Source organism: Magallana gigas, chromosome 1, assembly GCF_963853765.1.
Source record: "Magallana gigas chromosome 1, xbMagGiga1.1, whole genome shotgun sequence".
In the NCBI taxonomy this organism is placed as follows: domain Eukaryota; kingdom Metazoa; phylum Mollusca; class Bivalvia; order Ostreida; family Ostreidae; genus Magallana; species Magallana gigas.
Genome location: NC_088853.1, coordinates 59,927,602 through 59,942,764, shown reverse-complemented (window position 1 = coordinate 59,942,764; position 15,163 = coordinate 59,927,602). Strand labels below are relative to the sequence as shown.

General features: G+C 37.9%; 1 protein-coding gene and 1 long non-coding RNA gene across 2 annotated transcripts in view; both read left to right on the top strand.

Moving 5' to 3' along the window:
• LOC136274014 (uncharacterized) overlaps positions 1 to 15,163 on the top strand; it is a 278,101-nt gene that overhangs the window by 206,119 nt on the left and 56,819 nt on the right. The gene's annotated exons all lie outside the window — the stretch shown is intronic.
• Positions 4,798 to 7,389, top strand: LOC117685237 (uncharacterized). The gene is made up of 4 exons (XM_066078385.1): positions 4,798 to 4,855; positions 5,835 to 6,073; positions 6,172 to 6,265; positions 6,545 to 7,389. The coding sequence occupies exons 1-4, from the start codon at positions 4,798 to 4,800 to the stop codon at positions 6,715 to 6,717; spliced, it is 564 nt and encodes a 187-aa protein (XP_065934457.1). The 3' UTR covers positions 6,718 to 7,389.

The window sequence follows — 15,163 nt, the reverse complement described above, 5'->3', positions numbered from 1 at the left end:
GTCCTCCTCTTTGTCCTCCTCATCCTCACCCACCTCCATACTACTTACGGAATTTTTTGTCCTATGTTTTAATTCCCCCAATTCCCTCCCCCATCGCTCTTTAGCTAAAAGTTCTGTTTTTTCGGCAATGTCTTTCATGTAGCCTACCATTTCTCTGACTAACTCGTCCCCATTGTCATTTACCAAACAGTGAGGTTCCTCGAACCCCGGGACATTACTACAGATGGACACACTAATGGGCATATGTTCCTGGGTCCATTCGACCTTTTCTGATCTTTGATCTTGAACCTTGTGCAATTACGGCCTAGTACAATTAAACACGACTTTTACTCGATTAACTGGACATTTACAGGGTTTACATACGGTCCCACCGACTTTTGTTCGAGTTATGCTCGAATTATCACACATTTGAGTATGTTTTGATATAAATTGACTCGTTTTGATGGCTTGGCTTCATAAATTTTCTAATTTTCAACAGAAAAGTTATAAAAATGGCAGATGACAGAATAAGGGAATTAGAAATCATGATAAGACTGATAGACATTGAGATTATTTTGGCCAGAAGGCGCGAGGGGAGTGAGCTCAACCGTGTCAATATCGTATATAAATCGTATGGAATCGTGTGAAACCGTTCCCAAGTCCTACATCCAACACCCGGATTAACATTTCATGTGCGGTTGCATATACGGTCTCGTACGGCCTCACACGGTCTTGTACGATCGCTAATATGATCATACACGGACATGGCACCCGTGCCAGTTTTTTAAAAGTTTAAAAAATCATACACGGCTTTCACGGATACACTCGAATGGCCCGAGTGTAAGTCGGATAAGGCCACGGTTGGTTCGGTTGTATGTACGGTTTACACGGGTGGCCAACCGTATAAGCCGTGTGTTCTGTGTGAGACAGGCTTCAAAATCATACACGATGAACCAAGGATAGACCCGATTTTTACAATTAATTCCGAAATAAGATAATTCCTCAAAGATGGTTTTTGATGGTCGATAAAAGCCCCCCGGATAGACATACCTCGTCTTGTTTTGACATTTTTGTTCGTGACGCAAAAAATGTCCATGATGATCCCAAAGCTTGTCGCAAAATTTACACTGAAATTTTTTGGCAAAGACTGCAAAGTCTTTGATGTAGGAAAAGTGACCTTGATAGAGGTGGAGGTACACAGTGTCCTCGTAACGACCTCTTGATTTGTACACTGACCCCACGTGACCTTCGGGGTTAAGGGCATAGACCTCGACATTGATTTCGAAACAAGATTCAAACTCGGGGAGTTCCCTATATTCTACCCCTTGAGAATCCTTCACACCCTTAAACGTTGTCCACTTGTCAAACAATTGTTTTGTTTTCCCCTCAAAATTCTTGACATCATATCCCTGGTGTAAGGCTAAGCAACGAAACGCACAGAAATGATCCTCGTAGGCATACCCTGTTCTATCATTTATTTCTAAAGTGACCAAACTTCGGTTTTCTTTAATGTATTTAGGGAGGGGACCGTGCAAATCTCCGATGGGGTAAAACGTATGAAAGATTGTAAATCTAAAATTGGTAACAAGAACGGGAACCCATTTCGTATCAGGACGATGTTGAAGGAGGAGGGTAAATAGGTCTTTACGTCTCAGTCGAAGCACTAACGTTCTTAAATCTCGTCGTCTCGATATGTACAAAGGACGGTCTAAGACACTGTCATTATAGAAAGGTCGGAAATACCTATATTCTCCCGTTTCCCTATGTCTTAAAATAACCCCGAATGACAAATTCAGTTTAAACGCGTGGTCCTGTTGATTATAAATGTCATCCGCTGCCTGACTAATTTCATTTTCACCTACGGCATTCGTGGTGGGGAAATTAAAAGTAGAGATATTGGGTCCAGGGGCACTGGGTTGTAAAATGAGGGGGGCGTTGGCTTCATATACTTGTTTTAGCCTATCATCGATCCCTTCAGGACCCTCCCAGGGTGCACCCCCTTCCTCCCAGGGTGTATCTTGTAATTGACCCCCCACTTGAATATGTTCTCGCATTTGATGCAAGTACAACTCTCTTCTGTTTAAGAACCTGTTTTCACATTGACGACAACGATAGAAAGAGGGTCCTGGTTGAGAGTCATCTGAAGAGGGGCTCCTCAATGACTCAAAACAAGGTCTCTTTGTGGAGGCATAATCATGGTCAGACGCAGGGCGCTTAACCCCTCGGGCATGGTGGGACATGTGCCATTGTAAGCCGTAAGGTGTGGCACAAAGTTTTTGACATTGGGGACATTTTAAATCAATTTGGCAAATTTTTTCATGCTTTTTCAAATCGTCCTTTCTTTTAAATTTTTTTGTACATTTATCGCATGCATACGTTTGCCCTTCGTGTGCAGATCTTTTATGACGCAATAAATCCTTATTATATTGGTAGGGCTTACCGCAAATCTCGCAAGTAAACATGTTGCTGTCTGATCGAGAATACTACGAATCAAAATATCACCGGTTATAATACCCAAACATTAAACTCCACCCCATCCTAAGTGGGGCTTACGGAGTGGTTACTCAAATCAGGTGACATTATTCGATTGGTGTTCAGCTCAGATGGCTACACCCTCTTAGTGGAATAATCATTTGCGAAATAGAAGAGTCATCATTTGAAGGATTAATCGAGTATTAATCCCCATTTAACTGATGCCCTAATCCCTTTGAAGAATATCAGAGTAAGCATTGCGTAACCATCATTTATTTAGGGGTCAATTCCCCTGATTTGTAAATAATGAATAAATCTCAATAACAATAATAATATGATATTTGACTACAAATTGCGTTGATTACACATTAAACAAAGGTAAATATTATTTATCCTCTACATTCTTCAGATGCCTGGATGCTTTGTAAATCACACTGATTCACACCTGCATAAGACAGGTCAATTTCTTGTGAATGTACAAGACTTAATAAGCCTCTAAAAATTCCAGCGAACTCCACCCCATGATCGTCATCGTTCATAGTCTCTAAGACGTGGGTAAATTCGTGAATGACTGTATCTGTAAACTCCAGATACGAGTCGTGGTTTTTTAAATTTAGCCCCACAATGGCTTGTCTTCTTTCAGGTAGTCGGTGGGTGACACCCAAATCCTCAATTTCAGTAAACTGGAAAATTAAGGCATCGTAATGGCAACGACGTCTTCCAAAATAAGAAATGAAAAATTCTATAAGGTCCGAAATAATTCGCCGGCACACGTTTGGACAAAGGACGGCTACACTGGGTGGTGAACGAACAAAGTGGCTGAATTTTGAGTCCACGTAACGAGAATGCTGAATGTCTTTGTCTTGTGGTAGGAATCCTCTGGAAAAATTGAAGAGGGAGAAACTGATGTCCAATTTTAAATTTTGTAGTTTTCGACTGCCATTTCCATGCTCCCGCAAAAAATTTAACATCAACATCACGTCCACTGTCATCTGAAAGCCACAAAAAAAAAAGTATCATAACTTGATATATAATTATGAAATGACATAGTGGAAATCTTCAGATTGTGGAGATGGGGGAAATAGAAATAATGGGAAGATAGGTCGCGTCTAACCTTAATGAGAGGATTTACCTTTGTTTTATTTACATGTTGATGTGTGTCATTTTCTAATGAGTGTATATTCTTATTAATACATTCTTATCAATAATCTCAAATATCCGTTAGTAAACATGTCCCCTGAAGTGACAGCATCCACTCAGATAAAAAAACACTATAAAAGTTGTATGAACCATTTTAAGTATACAAACTCCAACATGCCTCACGGGATTAGAATAAGATTCGCTGGCATTAACTCCAACTCATGGTGTAGGCCAGAGTACCAGAGAGAAAACTATGAGTGTTTTGTTTGCCTGGAAAAGGCAAACTATGCCTGTATGTGCAGAACCTGCAAGAAAGCATCTTGCTGTTTGAGATGCTACCATAAGATCCAGGACAAACGATGCCCCCTGTGCAGAGGAGGAAATGAAGGTACATTCGAGTAATTAATTGTAATTATTGTAGCGGCCATTTATTAGAGTTCAATTAACACTTTATAGAAATTTGAGTCTTTATCACCTACTGATACTTGCCTCACGGATTAAAATTCTCAAACTAAAATCAGTTACAACAGTGTAGTTAAATCAATCTGATCACGATGTTTACACGTATGTTTAATTGTTTGTGTTTGGACAGTTGGTGTATCATCAATGCACTTTTACACGAGTGCATAATATGCACAGAGCGTGCATATTACGGATGCATTTGCAAGACATGCAGAAACATGTCTTGTTGTTTACAATGTTATTTTAAACTCGTACCCCAGGGTTGTCCCCTTTGTAGAGCAGGTATAACTAAAGTTTTACATTATGGGGTTTACATAAACGGTTAGAGAACCAATGAACACCTTCAATTTATTTTCTAATTTTAATAATTGCTTTCTTGTTTAATTTTCAGGAAGACAACCACAATGACTAGGCGGGGAGCAGGGGCGAGAGGAGAGTTGTTTTAATTCGTTTAAAAAAAAAAAACTTACTCGGTAAACGATGCCTTCTTTCTTGCTTTTCTTCATTTTCTTTTTGGTCTGTCTAACGTCGTCCAATCCGTACTTTGTATAGTATATCATTTTTACAAACCGGTTCCAAATTCTAAACTGTGATGATGATTGTGAAAATGAGCTAACTCAGACAAAACTCGTGTCCTTTATCCCTGGTGTTTTATATCATCAACCCCCCCCTTTCCTTGAATACAAGACTTCATTTCTCGGATCATCTTAATCAAAGTTTAACTCAAGTAGACGAGCATAAGACATGCTTGTGATTCTGACACTTATTTCCAAAATCAAGAGAATTGACATTAATTACAATGGTCAGCTTAAATGAGTTAACTCGTACAAAACACTGCTGTATTATACAATCCCCCCATCCCCCTACTTTGACTTGGTCTCATCACACATAATACTAGGCTCCATTTCTCGGATCTTACCTCTTATTAAACGTTTAACTCAAAGAGACGAGCATAAGACATGCTCGTGGTTATGACATTTTATTTCAAAGATCAAGAGATTTAACACAATGGTCAGAAATGAACATGCAAGATTGAGACATGTACAGGAAAAGCTTATGTCCCTCTACTTTCCGTAACATGCTCATTTACTTAATTTTCTGAAAGTAACTGGTCGGTTTAAGCTTATCACAAGAGACCTTTGACAGAAAGATTTGGAATACACGAACCCTCGACGCAGATGGCCAAAGGGCATTTTCTCAGGCTCTCTCCTTTCAATTACGTAACAATAATATACACAGACCGTCCCGCGCTAACCGCTCTCCCATGGAATAGGCCCATTGTTTTAATAGGGGTGGGCTGGACTGGTTCTTCACTTTTTCGTTCTTTAAATATGTAATTGTAATTTATATCGTGAATTCAATATCACCCCGTCCAAACTTTATTAAAAATAGATTAAGAATCTAAAGATTTTGATTCATATATAATTGAATTAGGATTTTACTTTTCATCTATCACCCCTTCTACCCAGGAACCCTCCCATGTTAAAATGAAAGGGGTGGACGGGTTGTTTTAAATTAAACGATTAATAATTAATGAGTTTCAATGCTAAAGTTTACGCTAGCAAAATTCATTTTCAGTGTAAATGATACTGAAATATTCAGGATAGGACAAAATAATCGGCTTGTACATCAAATATTGAAGCTATGTCTATCTTGACCATTCCTTGTTTAGTTCATTCATCCACCCGATATAAAAGAGATTATCATTAGTTTGACTACTTCCCAATTCGATTTCTAAACTGACAAGATGTACTTGATGATTTTGCTTGCATTTCCTTTAGGAGCTTTGACTGCGTGCATCCAGAGAGACAACACACTGACATGCGAGGATTTCAGAGAATTAACCAGCAGGACATGGAGAGGCGTTAAAATTCTGACAGTCAACAGACTGAGCTCAGGAGTGAACTTAAAGAAATTTCCGGCTCTGAAGAAGTTCAAAGTCATGCACTCGCTCGTTAGATGTGATGACATCAGTGGGTCAGAGGGAATCGCAGTAGAACTTGAAGATGAAGTTTGCTCTGTAAGTATCGTGTATTATTATGATTATTATTATTATTATTTTTTTTTTTTTTTTTAACCGACAATAAATAGTTATGATTGTTTCTTTCTTATTTTCAGATGTCCAGTTCAGTTTCCCAAGAAGTCGTGAGTACCACCAGGTCCCAGCCAGAAGTGGAGGCGACAAATGCCATTGTTGGTATTATTACTGGAGGTATGCATTATAAGCAATTCATTAAGATATAATTGTATCATTACAACGCATATTTATTCATACCGATAAAATGTAATGGATAATTCTATGATATCTATTTTAAATTAGGGGTCATCGGTATTGTTCTTGTGGTTGGATTCATTGCTTTTCTCGTAATACGAAGAAAAAAAGAACCTCGACAAAATGATGTTGAAATCATAAGTTTAGACAGCCTCTGTGACTCTGTGGTGGTTGAACGACAGAAAATTGCCTAGTGATTGATTAGAGTGATATTTACAGGCATTTTGGTGTTGGTAATTCAGTGTGTCGGGTATGGGGAGAGGCAACTACCCATACAAGGCCCCCCTCGACAACGCCGTCCTCAACCACGCCCCCCTCAACCACCTCAGCCAGCTGCTCCTCTTAGAAGATCAATGAGAAATAGAAGACCAGTAAACAGATTGCAATTGTAGGACTATTTTTTCATGTGTACTATTTTTTTTTCCTGGCCCCCTCCTTGTATACTATGTATAATTATTAATTTTTTTTTTTTTTTTTTTTTTTAATTTTTTTTTTGAATTTTATTTCTTGGATTTATTATAATTTTTCCTCCGATACAAAAATACAATGTAAATATGAATACATGTTTATATAAATGCTTTTTTTTGCTCAAAATTGTGTAATTTTTTTTTTTTTTTTTTTTAAATCGTTATTTTTTTTTTCGGTACAAAATTACTGTATATATAGCTTTCGGCCATGTAAATATGAATACGTGTTTATATAAATGCTTTTGTTTTGTGTACATTTTTTTTTCTCCCGGTAAAAAAAAAATGCTTTTTACAATTATTGCTATCAACCAAGTTAATACGAATGTATGTTTTTATAAGGTTTGAATATTTTTTTATCTCCAAAATTTTGTATTTTTTGAACAAATTTCCCCTTTGAATTTTTTAATCAAAAATTATATATTTCTTTTGTTGGTATAAAAATTTTTTTTGTTGATATTGCTTTCGGCCATGAAAATATGAATGTATGTATATATAAATGCTGGGAAAATGTTTTCTTTGTCTTGTCTTCATTGCAAAAGAGGTTTTCTCAAAGGTATAAAAGGAAGTTTTGTATTTCATACTCCATCATTAAAAACATGTACCCTTTTCCGTGCAATACGTCCATTGCTATCAGCGGAACCACGGGTTCCGGAAAAACCTATTGGATGTATAGACTATTGAGTCAAAAAGAGGACATGTTTGAACATAGTCCTCCAAATGTACTGTACTGTTACGGTATCTATCAAGACATGTTTCGAGACATGGAAAAAACATTACCTTTCATAGAATTTCACGAAGGGTTACCGAACATTGAACAATTAAATAGTTTAAAGGAAAATAGCATTATTATTTTAGACGATTTAGCCCGTCGTATCGTAAATTCACAAAATATGGAAGAATTATTTACAATGGGGGTACATCATAGAAAATTAAGTGTCATCTACATAAATCAAAACATGTATTGTCAAGGAAAATTTGCGCGCACCATTAACTTGAACACCCATTTTATGGTATTGCTTAAAAATCCAAGAGATGTATCGCAAGTGGCTTGCTTAGCTCGTCAAGTATATCCTGGTCAAAGCAAAGCTATGGTTGAAGCCTATCAAGATTGTATGCTTAAAAAATTTGGGTACTTGGTGGTCGATTTATCTCCCCATGCAGAGGAAGACCACCGACTGCGCACTAATATTTTCAAAGATGAGGTCACAATCATCTACAAAACTCTATAAATAGAGGCGACTGTATCCCATTGAAATCAATATGGATTATGTTCATTTGATATTACACACGTCCAAAACCCAGTCTTACGCTCTATTGTATACAGCTACCGCAAGTCAATTAAATATTATTTGTGAGATTTTGCATAACTTGCAATCGGGTGTATTTCCACACACCCCCAAGACAAAACTGCTGCGTAAGCAAAATAAAACCTTTTTAAAATTATTTGCCATCCCCCCACCTCGAAGTAAACGCCAATCTATCGTAAGAAAGCATATAAAAACTATTTATCGCATGTTCATAGATCTGAAAACTTTTTTAAAACAACTATGAAGTATCTCAAAAAAATGGTGATGGTCCCTTATGATCAATATCAAAGAATGTTGCACCGCGATGAATTAGACCTAGAAAATAGTTCCGCTCAACAAAGTTCAGCGAATGAAGCAAAATCCTTTCAAACGGATCCACCCCTTAATGAACCAAGCCCGCCCGTAGATCATAAAACGAACAAGGATCCTCCCCTCGTACACGGAAGAGATCCGCCTCTTGAACATAATAAAAAAAGATCCATGTTAAAAAATATACCACCCCCAGGTAAAAGGAAGAACCGACGCATGTTAAAAGGAGAGTGGACGAGACAATGGAGGACACTATAAAAGGAATGCAATAAACTTTTAATTTTTATAAGATGGAGGTCTTAAAGAAAAACTACTTTGATCCTAAACATCATATCGCCTTTGCAGGAGTGGAAAAAATATATCGATGGTTTAAGGAGAACGGTTACAAACTTTCAAGAACAAAAATTAAAAACTGGCTACTAAAACAGGAAGACTACGCCATTCACCAACAACCTAGAAGGCAATTTCAGAGAAGGAGAGTCATTTCCCCTTACCCGGGTTACATGATTGATGCTGATTTAGCAGATTACACTTCATACTGGAAAAGTAACGACGGTTTTAAATATTTTTTGTTGTGTATTGACGTGTTTTCTCGTTATGTATGGGCCAAAGCTCTGAGGAATAAAACGAGTAAAGAGATGGTCTCTGCGTTTGATGAACTAAACAAAGAAGGCATGTCAAGTGAACATGTGAGAACAGATAAAAGGAAAGAATTTTTAGGTGACATGAAAAACTGGTTTAAAGATAAACACATGAATCATTTTGGAACGCAAAACGAAACCAAAGCTAATTATGCTGAAAGGGCCATAAAAACGATCAAAAAGAAAATAGCGCGGTACATGTCTTTCAAACAGTCCCATCGATGGGTAGATATTTTAGAAAAGGCGGTATATAGTTATAATCATTCTTATCATCGCAGTATTCGAATGTCTCCGGCTCAAGTTACGAGGAAAGATATATCTAGGCTATGGTCATTACAGTATGAACCTAAAATCGTGGCTAAAAAAAGTGCGCAAACAGCTAAACTAAACAGATATAAATTTAAGGTGGGAGATATAGTTAGGATCAGTGCCTTAAAGAGAACCTTTGAGAGGGAGTATGACGAAAGATTCACGCGAGAATTGTTCATTGTGACGAACAGACAATTAGCACAGGGTATGACAGTTTACAGATTAAAAGATTACGAGGGGGAGAATATTGCGGGGACCTTTTACGAAAAAGAATTGGTGAAAGCTTACGAAAGTGACTCTTATAAAATTGAAAAAGTGTTAAGAAAAAGAGGAAAAGAAGTGTTTGTTAAATGGTTAGGTTGGCCGTCTAAGTACGATTCGTGGATTACGGCGGCAGACTTGAAAAACTATAAATAGATCACAATAATTACACTTGCGAATCATGTCTCATTATTTGTTTTTATCTTCGGAGGGAAAAGCTCCTTTTGATTTTACAACAGAATTAAATCAGCCTTTAACCTTAGATGGTCAGTGGGAAGTAGGTTTAACGGAAATCATCGGATTTCCCTCCTCCTCTGGTGTTTATTATTTCCTATCCGATCTGTGTGAATGTAGTGTCATTAATTCTCGCTTACTTCCCGTGTTGCGTCGATTATTTACGTCAGATTCATTTTTGGAAGAAAGGTATCACCCTATTCTCTACTTTCCCCTATCTAAAAATAGAATCGATAGAGTAAGAATCTATATAAAGGACCGCGATTTTCAAAATTCGTTAGATTTTAAACATCCATTATATTGTACACTTCATCTAAGAAAAATATGAATTTAGAATCTAAAGTCCCCTCGGTCCAGGAGCTAGAGGATCATTTCAGAGCCCAGGCAAAATGGAAAGGACCCCCTCCTGGTTACTGGATCGTGGACCAGAAAGGGAAAGGGGAAAAAGTAGAACCTAAAATAGAACTCGTGTCTCCCATCGCTCAAGAATTGAAAAGAGCGGAATCACAAGTCAAGCAAATGAAGAGAAAGGGTCAACCCATGCCCAATGAACCTATTGTAGTTAAATTAAAAGCTCAAAAGTTGTCCCGCGAAGCGAGGCCCAGCACTAAAAATAACAGAAAATCAAAGAAAAAACCATGGGAAAAGTATAAATAGAAGAGTTTCTCTTTCCTTTGAATTCATTCGCCATGGAAGAAGCGAAGAGTTATGACCATCGCTTACAGTTATTTTTTGCCCCTCCACTGGAGACGGCCATTCAGTCAATTGATTTTGTAGAAATTAGACCCATTGGACAAGTAGTGAAAGACGGTCCCATAGAATTTAACATCCCGGGAAACACCTACCATTACGTAGATTTAAAACATTCCAAATTGAGTTTAAAACTGAAATTAACACAGGAGAATAATTTACCTATTGCTACGGGGAATAAAGTTGGGTTAGTCAACAACATCCTTCACAGTATTTTTTCCCAGTGTGAGCTTAGTTTCCAGCAGCAGGACACAACCAAAGGCATTTCGTCAAATTATCCTTACAAGGCCTATCTAGATGTGATTACGTCCTCAAACACTAAATTGAGAGAAGACTGTTTGTCTAGTCAGTTATTTTTCAAAGATTCGCCAGGATTTATGGACGATGTAGATTCGGTTGCGGGGGCTAATATAGGATTATATCTTAGATCAAAATATACTTCTGAAGGAAAAGTGGTGGATTTAGAAGGTCCGCTTTATGCGGATCTCTGTCAACAGGACAGATTAATTATCAATGGGGTTCAAATTGGTCTAAGGCTACGTCCCCACAGAGATGAATTTTCTCTAGTGACCATTGACGATCTTAAATATAAATTTGAAATCACAGAAGCTGTATTTAAAGTGTGTTTTGTTAAAATTCACCCTAGTTTCATCTTGAGTCATAGCAGGATATTAGCTGACCACCCCGTAGTTTACCCCATTCAAAGCTCAGAGATCAAATGCTTCAGTATATCACAAGGGCAGTATAACTTTAGTGCCGATAACTTTTTTAATGCGGTCCCCAATATCTTGTATGTGGGTCTAGTCAGTTCAGAGGCCTTTAACGGAAGTTATATAAAAAACCCTTTTAATTTTAAACATTACGATTGTAATTTCGCAGCCTTTTACGTTGACGGGAAATCGATACCCTCAAAACCTTTCCAACCCAATTTCGAAAGTGGTTCTTATTTAGACGTGTATTCGGCCTTTGTCGAGGGAGGGTCCTGTTTAATATCCAGGGAGGACTTTTCCAAGGGAAATTGTATCTTTACTTTTAAAACGAAATATGAATCCCAAGGATTACAGCCCATGTCTGAGAGGGGACAACTGAGATTGGACCTGAAATTTTCCAGTCCTCTTCCTGAAAGCGTTACGGTGATTTGTTACGGAAAATTTTCTAGTGTACTGACCATTGACAATACGAGAAACATTCAGATACTATGAATACGTTAGAACTCCTTTCTGCAATGTATAGGGATGTAGGGATGAGAGTTCAGGGGGGAGGGATGTGGCCGGCTGATGCCTTGATTCATCTTAAATGTAAAAGACCTTCCTTTTTCATCGTAAATACCTCGAAGGGTAATAATATAGGAACTCATTGGGTCGCACTTTACCTCCCTGAAAAAGGTCCATTTGAATTTTTTGATCCTTTAGGTCATCCACCCGAGCATTATCATGCTTATTTTAAATCCTTTCTCCTGGGATTCGGATACAGTTGGAACAGGGTGGCATATCAAGCGCCTTACTCGGTTTTGTGTGGGGAGTATTGCTTATATTTTGGATACTATCGATGTAGGAATATGAGTATGCGTCATGTACTTGAAACACTACGATTGGGAGATGATGATCAGATGTACACATTTTATTCACACACATTTCAAAAAGTATAAATAGCAAACAGTATTTAGTATAATGTCACAATCATGGAGACAGAAACAAAGATAGAGGATCGTGTTTCAGCCTATTATAAAAAGCATTTAAAAAGTTTTAAACTAATGGGAGTGTTTGTGATAGTTTCTATACTTTCAACTAGCTTAGGTCTTGGAATCAATACGATACAACATCGCTGTACAAAATACGAAGATATACATGGTGTCAATAAAACAGGGTGTAATGTAACTGCGTCGTTTGATTTGCCGGACAATTACATCATAAGAGTATGTCAAACGGAAGCAACTATAACATTAGACCTGCGAAAGTATATAAACCATAGATTAACAGCGGAAGGAGCGACTTTGACCTTTAGACAGTGGGATTACTTGTACAGAATTGGGGATATAATACATAATAAGATATTAGAGAACTTAGTTCATTTACGTTCATGATGTCGAAGGAAACACGTCGTTGTTTTAGTGTGATCAGACAAAAGTTAGATGCTTGTTTTATCATGAAACATAATGATCTAGTGTATAGAAAGGGAAAGAAGAAACAATTTGACGATCTAGTAGAAAATATGGTAAAATTATTGAAAAAAGCGAAAAAGTTAAACACGAGAGCTATGGGTGAAATGTATGAGGGTCCTTCACTACACCCCGACTGTTTCGGGGAAGCAGACCATCAAAATCAGGAGGCCATGTTTTACTGCCCCAAATGTTTAACCCACAGCCATGCTTTGAATAAGAAAATAGAGAAAGAAAAGAAAAGATTGATTTATAAAGTGTAGTACGCATGTGCGAACTTTGGTATATATATTGAGATGAAATAGATTTACAATCATATAGAAGAAATGAAACATCCCGGTTACGCTCGCTTTCACGATCGCCTCAGTAGCTTTGTGGGGTGGAAGGGTCCTGAGGCCATTCACATGGCGGCTTCTGGGTTTTTTTATACGGGGCCTAATGATTTGGTAGAATGTTATCATTGCGGGGTGAAACTTAAAAGCTGGAAAACTTTTCATTCACCATATTTTGAACATGAACAGTGGTCTAAATCCTGTCCGTGTGTAGGACAGTATCACATAACTAAATCATATCAAGAATTCAATTCGACTGATCCAGGACGCACATAACACGTGCTCCGAGTTATTTGGATCGATCGTAGTAGTTAGATAAAAAAAAAGAAAAAAGAAAATCAATTAAAAAAAAAAAAAAGAGACGATGAAGGGTGGGTCAGGCCTCATATTATGAGTGGTCCCTGGCGAGGAAGTAAAACACCCGTAAACCACTCGGGGAGCTCTCCTTCACTTAAAATGTGGTCCCTGGCGAGGAAGTAAAACACCCGTAAACCACCTGAGAGTATCCCCCTCGTATCGATGATCGGGCTATAAACGCTGATCCGGTCGGTACGAGTTCAAGCTTTGTGCTGCTTTGTGCATAGGTGTGACTCACTCTTCCCGTCTCAAAAAAAAAAAAAAAAAAAAAAAAAAAAAGTAGTAAACCCACCTGTCTCTGGACAGCAGGTCCAAAGTCCTGGTAAAGGGTGATGGCTACTTGCGTATTTGTAAAACGCGGGAAAAAACCCCAGCGGAAGCGGAAGGGCCGCCATTCTGGCGGAAGCGGAAGGGTCGCCCTCTCGGCGGAAGCGGAAGGGCCGCCATTCTGGCGGAATCGGAATGGTCGCCCTCTAGGCGGAAGCGGAAGGGCCGCCCTCTTATCGGAAGCGGAAGGGCCGCCATTCTGGCGGAAGCGGAAGGGCCGCCATCTTGGCGCCGGTAAAGGGGGTCGAAATGTCCCTCCTATACTACTTATACATTTTAAATAGCATAAAACTTAACCTTTTTTAAATCCCATTAAGTGAATGATTCTAAATATGCTTAAAATAAATATATATAACGCTACTTTTATTGAAATTTAGGCTTGTCCACTTTACGGACAACCCTCGTACTGCACGATATTCTCAGGGTGTAGTTTGCGCATGTGTGATGTTTATGAGTACGACACAGCGAAACGTTCTAAAAGATTAAAGATTTTTTAAATACGTGTGCTTTGATATAATAATGTTTCGTTTCGTCTCAAATGAATGTTCCTAACTTGGGTAGTGATTGCCATATTTTCTACTTCAAAACGCGTTTCTACAAATATTTCCGTCCAGTGCAACGTGCTCGAGTGATTGAAATACCTTTCGGCCTTTTATAGTGATGTGTTGCGATAAGTTTAAAGCTGAAAAACCATGTGTTAATTGGCCCCGTAACACAGGCATTATCCCTTCAATTTCGTTGAGCCCGATCGCACATCTAAAACTTGTGGTCGATCTATAGTATTCCTTCCGTGGAGTGATAATTATTGCATTATTTTTTTCCTGTTTATTTATAAATAACGCATTGAATTGTTGTTTTTTATAAGTATTCCCTTGCTTGGAAAAAGTCAGTAAAATTTGTATTATTTCATCGCGGCCGAGTAAAGAATTATGTACAGTCATACAAGTAAGACCCCTACAGCGAAATAATTTGAACTGCTGATAGGTCTGTGGCTTCCATAGGGGTTGTAGGGATAGAAGCGGTGAAAGAAAAATATGGTTCAGTTTTGACAATAAAATTAAAAACTTATAGTTGGAAAAAAAGGAAAGCCATTCGTATTCCTGTAGTTAAATCAGCATTAAATTCAATAACAAATTGATACCATTGGTTATGTAAAATAAAAATTGAGTCAAGAGACAGAAACGCACCGAAAATCAGCACTTTATCACGTTTTACGCAAAATTGGCATATTGTATTATTTTATTGAAATTGCGTAATTGACACTGAACAACATAATTTATATTACGATACGAAATTACATTTTACGGTGTGTATGTATGAATTTTTCATAACATTGACATTGTGTGGGGTAACAATACATTACAATAAGCTAAACGTACATCTATA

Excerpts from the sequence above, each read along its gene's own strand:
- LOC117685237 (XM_066078385.1), top strand. The coding sequence starts at position 4,798 with ATGCTTGTGATTCTGACACTTATTTCCAAAATCAAGAGAATTGACATT. Across the intron at positions 4,856-5,834 it reads AATTGACATTAATTACAATG|GAGCTTTGACTGCGTGCATC; the intron begins GTCAGCTTAAAT and ends CATTTCCTTTAG. Across the intron at positions 6,074-6,171 it reads TTGAAGATGAAGTTTGCTCT|ATGTCCAGTTCAGTTTCCCA; the intron begins GTAAGTATCGTG and ends TCTTATTTTCAG.